Source organism: Osmerus mordax, chromosome 28, assembly GCF_038355195.1.
Source record: "Osmerus mordax isolate fOsmMor3 chromosome 28, fOsmMor3.pri, whole genome shotgun sequence".
NCBI classification, from domain to species: Eukaryota; Metazoa; Chordata; class Actinopteri; order Osmeriformes; family Osmeridae; genus Osmerus; species Osmerus mordax.
Window position 1 is genome coordinate 1954828 of NC_090077.1, and position 11485 is coordinate 1966312.

At 50.1% G+C, this 11485-nt stretch overlaps 1 protein-coding gene across 2 annotated transcripts in view; it reads right to left on the minus strand.

The window, feature by feature from the left end:
- Positions 1-10744, minus strand: part of LOC136937944 (phospholipase DDHD2-like) — an 11288-nt gene extending 544 nt beyond the window's left edge. Inside the window, exons 1-19 of one of the 2 annotated variants that reach the window (XM_067231107.1) lie at positions 10550-10744; positions 9963-10146; positions 8264-8456; positions 7732-7913; positions 7074-7163; positions 6853-6973; positions 6664-6753; positions 6412-6553; positions 6043-6251; positions 5781-5848; positions 5402-5524; positions 5000-5095; positions 4713-4904; positions 4533-4559; positions 3951-4106; positions 3507-3609; positions 3233-3388; positions 1790-1958; positions 1-1642 (exon numbers count right to left, since the gene is read on the minus strand). The exon at positions 1-1642 is cut by the window's left edge and continues 544 nt beyond it. In XM_067231107.1, coding sequence (XP_067087208.1) covers positions 1561-1642; positions 1790-1958; positions 3233-3388; positions 3507-3609; positions 3951-4106; positions 4533-4559; positions 4713-4904; positions 5000-5095; positions 5402-5524; positions 5781-5848; positions 6043-6251; positions 6412-6553; positions 6664-6753; positions 6853-6973; positions 7074-7163; positions 7732-7913; positions 8264-8456; positions 9963-10055 — 2292 coding nt within the window. In that variant the 5' untranslated portion in view covers positions 10056-10146; positions 10550-10744 and the 3' untranslated portion in view covers positions 1-1560. The remainder of the gene's footprint in view (positions 1643-1789; positions 1959-3232; positions 3389-3506; positions 3610-3950; positions 4107-4532; positions 4560-4712; positions 4905-4999; positions 5096-5401; positions 5525-5780; positions 5849-6042; positions 6252-6411; positions 6554-6663; positions 6754-6852; positions 6974-7073; positions 7164-7731; positions 7914-8263; positions 8457-9962; positions 10147-10549) is intronic. The other variant, XM_067231108.1, reaches the window with a different exon arrangement.
- Between the last annotated feature and the right edge of the window lie 741 nt (positions 10745-11485).

Consider the following 11485-nt stretch of genomic DNA (forward strand, 5'->3'; position numbering starts at 1 on the left):
GCAGGAAGGATGTGAGGAGAGGAGGCAGGAAGGATGTGAGGAGAGGAGGCAGGAAGGATGTGAGGAGAGGAGGCAGGAAGGATGTGAGGTGAGGAAGCAGGAAGGATGTGAGGAGAGGAGGCAGGAAGGATGTGAGGTGAGGAGGCAGGAAGGATGTGAGGAGAGGAGGCAGGAAGGATGTGAGGAGAGGAGGCAGGAAAGATGTGAGGAGAGGAGGCAGGAAGGATGTGAGGAGAGGAGGCAGGAAGGATGTGAGGAGAGGAGGCAGGAAGGATGTGAGGAGAGGAGGCAGGAAGGATATGAGAAGAGGAGGCAGGACAGTAGGAAACAGGAAGAACAGAAGGAGAGAAGGAAGGAGGAGACTGGAGAGGCGTGAGATGGGCTGGGTGTAATCAGTAAAGACAGCAAAGCATGGTTACATAAGATAATGAGGGAGTCTGATCATGTGAGCCATTAGAACGATCCTTCAGGCTACCTGGCAGGACGTGACATCAGAGTCAATTAGACAACAGGAAGTGTTTCAATTCAGCCACAGAAGTACAAACAGTACAGCAAGTAGTAATAGGGGTACATGATGGAGTCTCATATAAAAATCATGCAAGGATGGTCAAGTTTGTTAGCTGGACCAAAACACCCCAGAACACTGGCCCATACGATGGGGAACGTTTCTGTTCCAGTGCCCTTCTGTTCCCAACAAGAGGAACAAGGCTGAGTTGGCACACACTGACCTCTTGCAGGACAGTAGGCTGGCTTGAACTGGGACACACACACGAGAAATATAGCTGTATTCATTATCAAGCTCTGTGTCTCTTTTTTCTATATTATAGTTATTATACCATCAAGACGCATGATACCTTTTTTACTATAGTTTAACTACTTTGCACAAGTGTCATATAAATAGATATAAAACAAGATCAAAAGGCAAGGTAAACTTCATTTCCCGTGTCAGTTAGAGAATAGCGATGCCACTAAGGTGTCATATTGCAATGGAATCCTGGGAGTTGTAGTTTTTATAGTCAAGTGCAGACTGACATTAGAGGCCTTCGGGAGATATGCACCTCACACACACACACACACGCACACACACACGCATCAACAGTTATGGCCCTGCATAATTACCAGTTGATAAATATATTATTATATAGTCAATACAAAGCAAGAAGATATGATCTGGTATAAAACAGATTCTAAAGGTTCTGATAAAAGAGCATGGTAATGGTTAGAAACGCGGGTCAGACAGCTCTGGAGGCTTCCCTTTGTACCCTAGCAGCACACAACCCGAGCCCAGCCCTTCAGCTGTGGCTGTGGCTCAGACGTGAGGTCCCGTGGGCCCCTGGAGACGTTCTTCTGTTCGGAACGGACAGCTTCAACACCGAACCAGAGTCGGCAGCCATCTTGTCTGAGGAGGTGGAGGAGGTGGTGGTTTACTGGCGATCAGGAAGCAGGTGTGTGACTGGACCCTGAGGACCGTGAGGTCAAGCGTTCTTAATCCTGTGAACCCTGCTAACACTGCCAGAACATGTCACCATGGCGACGGTCTGAGGGGCTTTGATGTGTTTATTACAGCAGGGGCTGCTCGAAGGCCACGCCCAGCTTGTCGTAGATCTCCTTCAGCAGCAGGAGAGCTGTGTCCTCCGACTCCCTGGTGGGCGCACACACACACACCACAACACACACACCACAACACACACACACACCACAACACACACAGTTAACAACATACACACACACACACACACACACCAGAACACACACACCACCACACAGGACACAGTGGAGAGGTGCTCACCAGTAGCAGAGGTGAGACTGGATGGCAAACAGGTATTCATTGAAGCTCTCGATGGGTTTTTCCTGAAGCACGTAGTCGATCCTCCTCCCCCCGTTCAACATCCCCACCTTAATCTGCCGCTCCTCCACTTCCTCCCCAGACATGGGAGACTCCACCTCCTCATGCACACCTGTGGGGGGGGGGGGTCAGAGGTCAGCCACCGACCAATCACAAGCAGCCAGACATAAGGTGAATCTCAGCGTCCTAGTGTCATTGATCTGATCTGACGACGGGGACCAGTTTGGATGAGGGGGAGGAGTTCTGTGAGGAGAGACCAGTTTGGATGAGGGAGAGTAGTTCTGTCAGGAGAGACCAGTTTGGATGAGTTCTATGAGGAGAGACCAGTTTGGATGAGGGAGAGGAGTTCTGTGAGCAGAGACCAGTTTGGATGAGGGAGAGGAGTTCTGTGAGGAGAGACCAGTTTGGATGAGGGAGAGGAGTTCTGTGAGGACAGACCAGTTTGGATGAGGGGGAGGAGTTCTGTGAGGAGAGACCAGTTTGGATGAGGGAGAGGAGTTCTGTGAGCAGAGACCAGTTTGGATGAGGGAGAGGAGTTCTGTGAGGAGAGACCAGTTTGGATGAGGGAGAGGAGTTCTGTGAGGACAGACCAGTTTGGATGAGGGGGAGGAGTTATGTGAGGAGAGACCGGGCTCTTCACAGAGAGGAGGAAGGAGGGGTGGAGTTACAGAGCGGAGAAAGATGAAAGGGATGTCACAATGGGCCAGCAGACAATACACAATACATCCTGTATATATCGGTTGGTTCTCATGCAGTACTGTGTAAAGTACTGAAGGTGGGTGATGCTTGTGACCTCACGGTTCTTCCAGGTAAAGAGGGAGGGGGGGGAGGTGGAGGATGAGGGAAGAGGGAGGTGAAGGAAGCCAAGCAGGAGGGTGAAGCTCTGTCGCTGTGCCCCACATCACAGTATGGATGCAGTCACTGGGGAAAAAGCAGTGCGGACAGGCTGCCATGCCACTCCCTGCCACAGGGGGGCGGTGTAGCGAATGTTCCACCGTGCAGAGGGCTTGGCGGTGGGTAGAACGAAGCTAGAATGACTTCTGTTGTTAGGTGGTAGAGCGTACTAAGCTTGCTTCTCTACTGGCTTACCTTGGAAGTAATGCTTTTGGAGAGCTTTAGGCCACTCCAGTATTTTAGTCCACATATCAGGCTTACTCTGTCCTCTCATGGAGACAGAGGCCACTGCTGCTGAGGCTGGGGTTAAAGGTCAGGGGTCAGGAGTAAGGGGGGAGGGGGGGTACCAACAGCAACACAGCAAAACGAGAGGAGAGGGACCATGCAAACAGGAAGGGAAAGGAGGAGGAGAAAAGGTTAGACACACATCTGGAGACACGCACACACACACACACACACACAGGGAGAGACAAGTGTAGCCAGTCGTTTTACCCTCCGACAAAACGTTTTCTTCTGTAGTTGCTCCTGCCTCCACAGGGGGGAGTGCTGGCGCAGGGAGACGGGTGAAGGACTGCCAGGCAGTACGCAAGGAGCCCAGAACGTTGTTCTTCAGGTCTGTGCTCATACGAGTCAGACTGTCCTTTAGCTCTGTGAAGAAGGAACACACACACACAGAATATTATACTTTGGTTGTTAAAAAAACACAGACAGATCAGTTAGACAGGTCAGTGGGTCAGGTTGGTTAGTCAGTCAGACAGGCTCGTACCCAGGTGCATCCTCTTGCGCCCCTTGTGGTGGGGGATGAGCATGGGCTCCAGGTCGTCCTCTGAGACGATCATGGGCTCTATCCTGTAGGCCACCGGGTCAAACTGCACAGCAGGACGAAGGGAGCAAAACGAAGGGGGTGGATTGATTAGGACACTGAGGTCATCAGAGTCAATGCATCCAACAGTATAGACATTTAAATTTACATTACATTTAGTCATTTAGCAGACGCTCTTATCCAGAGCGACTTACAGTAAGTACAGGGACATTCCCCCGAGGCAAGTAGGGTGAAGTGCCTTGCCCAAGGACACAACGTCAGTTGGCATGACCGGGAATCGAACTGGCAACCTTCGGATTACTAGCCCGACTCCCTCACCGCTCAGCCAACTGACTCCCTAGGGTATAGACCAAATGAGTGTGTGTGTATGTGTGTGTGTGTCCTCACCGGGTGGTAGATGTTGTAGAAGCTCTTGCAGGTGGGGAAGGTGTAGTTGGGGTCGATGCGTTTGAGGCCCCGCACCGTGAGGAACATGCCGATGGGAGAACCAAACGCAAAGAAGGTCTGGGGGTGGAAAGCCAGCTGGGGGTAGTTAATGGATACCTGGAGGAGGGAGGGAGGGAGACACAAGGGTGAGAAATAGGGGAGGGAGAGGAGAAAGAGGGAGGAAGGAGAGAGAGGAGGGAAGGCGATAGAGAGAAGGAGGTTATTTTGTATATAGTCAAATTCTAATCAGTAGTGTGTTCCAGCCTCACATTAACCTTTAGAAGCCAAACAGATAAGATTCCCGTTGGGATGACAACACGTTTAGACCAGTGAGGTCACACCAGTCCACATGAGTGGTGGTGGAGGACATCCATGAAGGCCGTCCAATGGGATTAAAGGACCAGACAACACAGCCACGATCTCCAGGCAAACAGCCAAGGACCATCACACCAGCACAGGGGACAACAACCACTCACAGGGGGGAAACCCAGGCAGTGTGTGTGTGTGTGTGCGAGTGTGTGTGTGTGTTCAGGGGAGACAGACCTGTCCCTTGGCCATGTTTCCGTTGGTCTGTCCAGGCAGGCAGGGTGGAGAGAAGCAGGAGGGGGAGGAGGGGGGATGTTAGGCCTTACAGCCCTATGTACAGCCACTACCCCAGCCTCGAGCACACCTGTGTGTGTCTGTGTGCGTGTGTGCGTGTGTGTGTCTGCACAAGCGTGTTACCTGTCCGATGCCTACGTCGAAGTATTCGTAGTCCACAGCACTGGTGGTGGACAGGGCCCTGATGTACTCGCGCTGCTGCTGTGCCGTCGCCGAGAGAAACGGGTTACCGTGGTGATCGTTGCCAGAGGGGGAGGGGTCATCAGAGGGGGCTTGGAGTCCAGGGGCCAGAAGTACAGTGCCTGATCTACCATCCTACACACACACACACACACACACACACACACACGGTCAGTACCAGGTCCATCTCCAGGTCCAATTGGAGCAGAGCGTTAGTCGGAGAGTCTGACCTCCATAGTGCACCTCCTCCTGATGAAGGTAAGGATCTTCTTGCGAGGGCCCAGAGGAATGCCCAGCTCCTTCAGGTCACTCTCCTGACACAGGGCCTTCAGCACAACCACACACAGGGGTCAAGGGTCAGCACAGGGGTCAAGGGTCAGCACAACCACACAGGGTCAGCACAGGGGTCAAGGGTCAGCACAACCACACAGGGTCAGCACAGGGGTCAAGGGTCAGCACAGGGGTCAGCACACAAAATACTGGGCCTGTGTGTGTGTGTGTGTAAGTGAATGTATGTATGTGTGCGTGCGTGAGCGACACTGTGTGTGTAACTGAGTGTGTGTTTGCATTTGAGAGTGTCTGTATCTGTATGTGAGTGAGAGAGAGTGTGTGTGTGTGTGTGTGAGTCCCACCAGTGAGTCCAGGTCCAGGTGTTCTCTCTGCAGCGTGGCCAGGTGTTCCTGCAGGCCCAGCTGGATGAGAGCCTGCTCCAGGGCGTCACAGGTCAGAGGGCAGGGGTCGTCACAGGCGGGGTCCTGGACAGGGAACAGACAGGGGGAGGAGAGGGGACCGTTAGGTCAGTTTCAGAAGGTTGACTTCCTACACGACGTACGTGTGGGATCCAGCTGACAGTAATCTGCTCTGTGACTGCAAACACACACACACTTCTACTGTCTGAAGTGGTCGAACATTTTACTTTTAGTCACTGTAGGAGTCTCTGTGCTCATTCTAATCTCAATCTGTCAGAGCTGCTTCCTCCATAGAAACAACAGGAACTACAATACCCAGTACCTCCTCCTTCTCTGCTCTTCCTGGTTCTGTCCTCTGATTGGTCAGCAGATCAAACAGGATGAGTGATCCTGGGGGGAGAGATGGAGGTTCAACATTTGAGTGTGTTCCGCAGAACATCTATGTGTGTGTGTGTGTGTTTGTGTGTGTGTGTGTGTGTTGTAGAACGATAGTGTTTATGTGTGTGTGTACTGTAGAATGGTAGACTCTCTCTCTCTCTGTGTCTCTTTGTGTCTCTCTTTGTGTCTCTCTTTGTGTCTCTCACCCAGGCTGTGTCCGGCCACAGACACCTCTCCAGTGAAGCCGGGGTGTCTTTGTCTGAAGAGCTCATGCAGCCTGTTGACCTCGGCAGCCACCGTGTCCACGATGGTCTGGCAGTAGGTGGGGCTGTTGTAGAAGAACAGGTCCAGCAGGGTGTCGTTGGTGAAGTGCCTCAGTCTGCTGATGCTGGGGAGGGTGATCTTCTGGATGTCCCTGACACACAGAGAGAGAGAAAGACATAAGTAGAGGGAGGGAGAGAGGGACATAAGTAGAGGGAGGGAGACAGAGAGAGACAGAGAGACAGAGAGAGAGAGAGAGAGAGAGAGAGAGAGAGAGAGAGACAGAGAGAGAACATGTGTGTGTGTGCTCTTACTCGTCCACCCCAGTAGCATCTCCGTGCAGGGCGCTGTGCCAGTTGACAGGCAGGAACTCCACCCTGCCCACCAGGCCGTCCTCCTGGCCTCTCTTGTAGTGGGAGCCCAGCAGAGACAGGGACGCGCTCCTGAAGTCATTCACTGGAGACACACAGAGAAACGGTCAACAGAACCACACACACAGGTCATTTAAATGTTCTCAGAGATGTTATACATATAATGTAAACGTGCACACACACACACAGGCCTACCACACTGGATGATGGATCTGAAGCGGAGGTCACAGGCTGGGCCGATACCATGGACCATAAACACCAGATGATCTATCTTTTCTGGTTCACCTGGGACACAACACACACAGTAAGATGACAATTCATTGTATGTTCTCTCTGAAGGATATAAAACGCAAACACGCAACTGGAGTTCAAAGGCACACGTACCTTCCGGAATCTCCACCACAATGCTTTCCACGCCCCTCTTGACTGTGCGTGGGCGTGTCTGCTCCGAGGGGGTGGAGGCCCACTGCTCCTGTAATGCTATTGGCTGGTACTGCATGATGAGCTGGAGGAAGGAGGGGTCAGGAATGGTCAGGTGAAGCAGGAAGTTCCAGGCGATCCAGAGGAAATGTGCTACAGGGGAGAGAGGAGCCGAGAGGTCTCACCTTGGGGTTGTGCAGGATGACGGTCTCTCCTGTGGGGAACTCCAGCTTCCTCTTCCACTCGTCCAGAGTCACTGCGATCATATACGCATCCTGAGAGAGAGAGAGACATAGACAGAGAGAGAGACATAGACAGAGAGAGAGACATAGACAGAGAGAGAGACATAGACAGAGAGAGAGACATAGACAGAGAGAGAAATGATAGGAAAGAGAAAAGGATAAATAAGGGAGAAGGATGGATGGTTTTAATCAAGGCTTCAGATATAAAGAACAGGACTTTAAGCAGTGTTACAGTGCGTCTCAAAGCAGTGTTACAGTGCGTCTAGACTCTGAGCAGTGTTACAGTACGTCTAGACTCTGAGCAGTCTGACAGTACGTCTAGACTCTCAGCAGTCTGACAGTACGTCTAGACTCTGAGCAGTGTTACAGTACGTCTAGACTCTCAGCAGTGTTACAGTACGTCTAGACTCTGAGCAGTGCTACAGTACGTCTAGACTCAGAGCAGGGTTACAGTACGTCTAGACTCTGAGCAGTGTTACAGTACGTCTAGACTCTGAGCAGGGTTACAGTACGTCTAGACTCGGAGCAGTGTTACAGTACGTCTAGACTCGGAGCAGTGTTACAGTACGTCTAGACTCAGAGCAGTGTTACAGACTCTCACCTCCAGTCTGCTGCTGAAGTCTTCAGGGTAGGGGAGGTACTTGATGTCCTTGTCTCCCTTGTAGAACCAGGTGCAGCGCCGCACCTCAGAGGGAGCCTGCTCCCAGTACACGGCGTATCGCTTCCTCTCCTTCACACGCACGTCGTACCTCTCCCCCTCCACCGCCACCACCGCCTCTCCTCCTACACACACACACACATATTTATACATAGATGTGCACACACATAGTCAGAGGTACAAGAGTACAAACACACCCAGTAAAGAAGTAATCAATGATCAGAGATGAAAGTGATAGTGGAGGGCGATATGAAATCCTACCCCAGTCTGTGGGTTTCTGTCTGGAGAGCTGGCTGTGTGTCAGTAGGCTGCAGGCCAGCAATGACCACAGCTGCTCTGATACTCCATCTATCTATTCTACCAATGACTGATTCTAACCCGTACACACTTACACAGATTCTCCTAGTGATGTTTTCAACGCAGTTTGTGGTGATTGTGTGCGTGTGTGATTGTGATTGTGAGTGTGTCCCCTTACCATTAGCGAAGGACTCCTCCAGTTTCCCAGAGTCCTCCAAGCTGAAGGGGAGCCACGAGTCTTTGTCATCGGCACGGCGACAGTAGAACCAATGGGGCTGCACCATCTGGTATGTTGGCGGGGCCGACTCCACGTCAATCATCTCGAAGGAGGACGTGGAGGACGGGGAGACTTCATCCATCGCCAGTGACGACTGCAGGATGACATCACACAAATACTGACTGAGTCACGCAAGGAGAGACCTGTCCGGGGATGGTGACGTCATGATCAGAGAGACCACAACGTCCCCCTCTCCCTCAGGACAACGCCATCTCCACGCTCGGCTCACAGGAGCCACAGCGAGGGTCAGCTTTAATAATTGAGGCAGCTTCAGAGTCCTTTGTGCCTTTCCCTGAAAAGGCCCATCTGATCCTGGGACAAGGAACGCAGGGCAGGGGGCAGAGAGGACCGCATCTCCCTCCAGTCGCACAAAGACATGTATTATTCTCTGTGCATGACCCAGCAACCTCTCCCCTCCACGGCATGTGGACATACTACACTAGGTACATACCTCAAAACACACACAAACAAATGGAGTTTGGCTCACCCTGTCCCTGTGTTAGCAGGCTGTGTGCTCTGAGCGTGCAGGCTTGCGTCTGTGACCAAGGAGAGACTTGTACAGACCTCTAAAAAACTACAGCGCCATGTCAATGGGGTCATTGTGGTTACCAAACAATAAGATGACTTGCCCAATCAGAAAGCTTATCGCCAGATACACTGGCAACAATGTGAATTTGGTAAGAGAGCTGGGTAAAAGGGTAAAGAAAAAATAAGAAAAAAAAGTGAGGAAAAAAAGGCCAAGATTTTTTTTTATTATAAAGGGAGAAATAAGGAAATTTGCATTTGGCATTGCTCAACTGGATTACAGTTTACTACTGTGCTCCTTACCACATACTGCAGTCTCTTTATAGACCAGTAAAATTCTCTAAATGGTTTACAAGAGGCTCATAGGTAGGTAAATTGTGTGTCCATGAGTACTTTGTCCAAAAAGTACTTTGTCCGTAGGTATTATTCTGTATACTCTGCACTACTGCTGAAAACACTGTGTATTGTTTACAACTGTATCATCACAGCACGTACGGAAAACTTCACCCTATCCTGACACACACAATACATGAACATGATGTCATTTGGACCACGTCAGGTGATCACTGGAGGCATTCCTGAATCTCTGATGTCACTGTTTGCTGTTCATATCTGTGTTCTTATTGCTGTTTATGTTGCAATGTTGTGTCACACAGAGCTATAATGTGACCTCCGTTCTATCCAACAGATGCCATTCCAATGCCTCAGAGCAGAAGGAGAATGCATCAGTGGTGTTTGAGAAAAACACAGCACACACACACACACAACATACAGCAGAGCAGTGTCCTTCAGAGTTCAAACTTCTGAACTAGTGAATGTATATGAAGACTTGAATAGCAATAAGGAGGTCGATTGTAACTGACCAATCATAAGGTGTTGCCTAAGTAAGCTAACTGTGTCATGGGTCAGGCCTATGGAGGAACACCCCCAACATCTGACCTCTACACAGCTTTACAGAACCACCCAGTGGTTGACGTTACACACTAGAGTAGAAGTCATGCCACGAAGAGTTATGGCAACAACAATGTGTGTTCAGATAACTCAAGGCTCAAACCACCTGTCGCAGTCCACTCACCTGTCCTCCTAGGGGGCTCTCTGACAAATGCTGCACGGTGATGGTGGGGGCGGGTTGAGATGGACCCCCGCCTTCCATCGAGCCCTGGGACATCAAGCTGCTGACCTTTGCCCTGGGTTCGGAAGGGGGTGGAGGGAGGGCAGAGGAACCTGCCGTGTTGCTAATTTCAGGTGTAAAGCCGAGTCTATAGAGAGGGGAAGAGACCAATAAAACATACTTACTTTGGTGAGCATGGACCGCGGTTGACTAACGCTATCTGACAGTTGACTAATGCCATTAGCTACCCTATCTAATGCCATTAGTCCAATGTCAGAGCTTATAGCTAAAGTTACTGTCAATCTATGAGGACCAAAATGAGAGCGATGTTAGCTAGACTACAGTGCTGATGTCGGGATATCAGAATGTAGCCTTTCAAGTAAACTAACGTTAGCTCACTTCTTCCAAAGGTCACATACATAGCTAGGCAGCTAGCAAAACAATAAAATGAAGATGATGAACAGGACATCGGTGACAGGGAGGCAGTTGCAATCATTCAGGCTAGCTGGCTGGTTAACATAGCAATCAGACATTAATAATAACCTACTTACCTGCTAGATAGAAATCCTTATCGTGCTTACTGCCGGGTTATCCACGTTAACGAGGTACCAGCATAGTGCAGTACTGTAGATTTACGCAACCTACTGTAGCTAGCAAGCTAACCACCGCCGGGTATCTTTATTTTCTCTTACGGCGCAACTGACATTTACAACATTACTATAACTCTGTCACTCCACTATGAACTGATCTGGGCAGCATCCTGTCCAGTGAATCTATAATCTGTTCTTTAGTGAAAGCAGTGTGCAGAAGTCGTCGACAGCCACTACAACTGGCACGATAATGTCACCGCCCCCAAACATCAACATGACGTCATTAGCCTGTGAGTCAAGACGTGAAGGGCCACCTTAACAAATACATCTGTTAGACTATAATTTTTTTAAATATCGAAACCCACACAAAAATCTTGGTCATAGATATATGGACAATTATTTAACGCGTAGGTCATATTTGTTGAATACATTTGATGTTTTGTAAAATAACTATTTATTATTAAACTGGTTTGAAAAATACGTTGTTTTGGTGATTCGTGCTCATTAAGCGCCTTGATCACATTTGATCACGTGACCAAAATAACACAGAAAATAGGTGCTTTCGACTTCATGCATCGCCGGCGTCGCCTGCAGCCGCCTGCAGCCTGGCTGACTTGAAGCAGGCATTCTCAACTTCAAGGCAACCGACTGCAGCCGGCTGTCGGCGCCACCGGTGCTGCATGAAGTCGAACACACCTAATAACACACATGATGACAGGACAGACCCGTTGCATGTTAGGGGAGGGGGTACACTTTATCAGGTGAAAAAACGGCCTGATATAATGTGTATCCCCTCTGTAACTTTTGCTAGAAAATAGCAAACATCTCCATATTACCTCAGGTTGTTCATTGTGACCAAAATAACACAGAAAATAACACACATGATGGCAGGGCTGA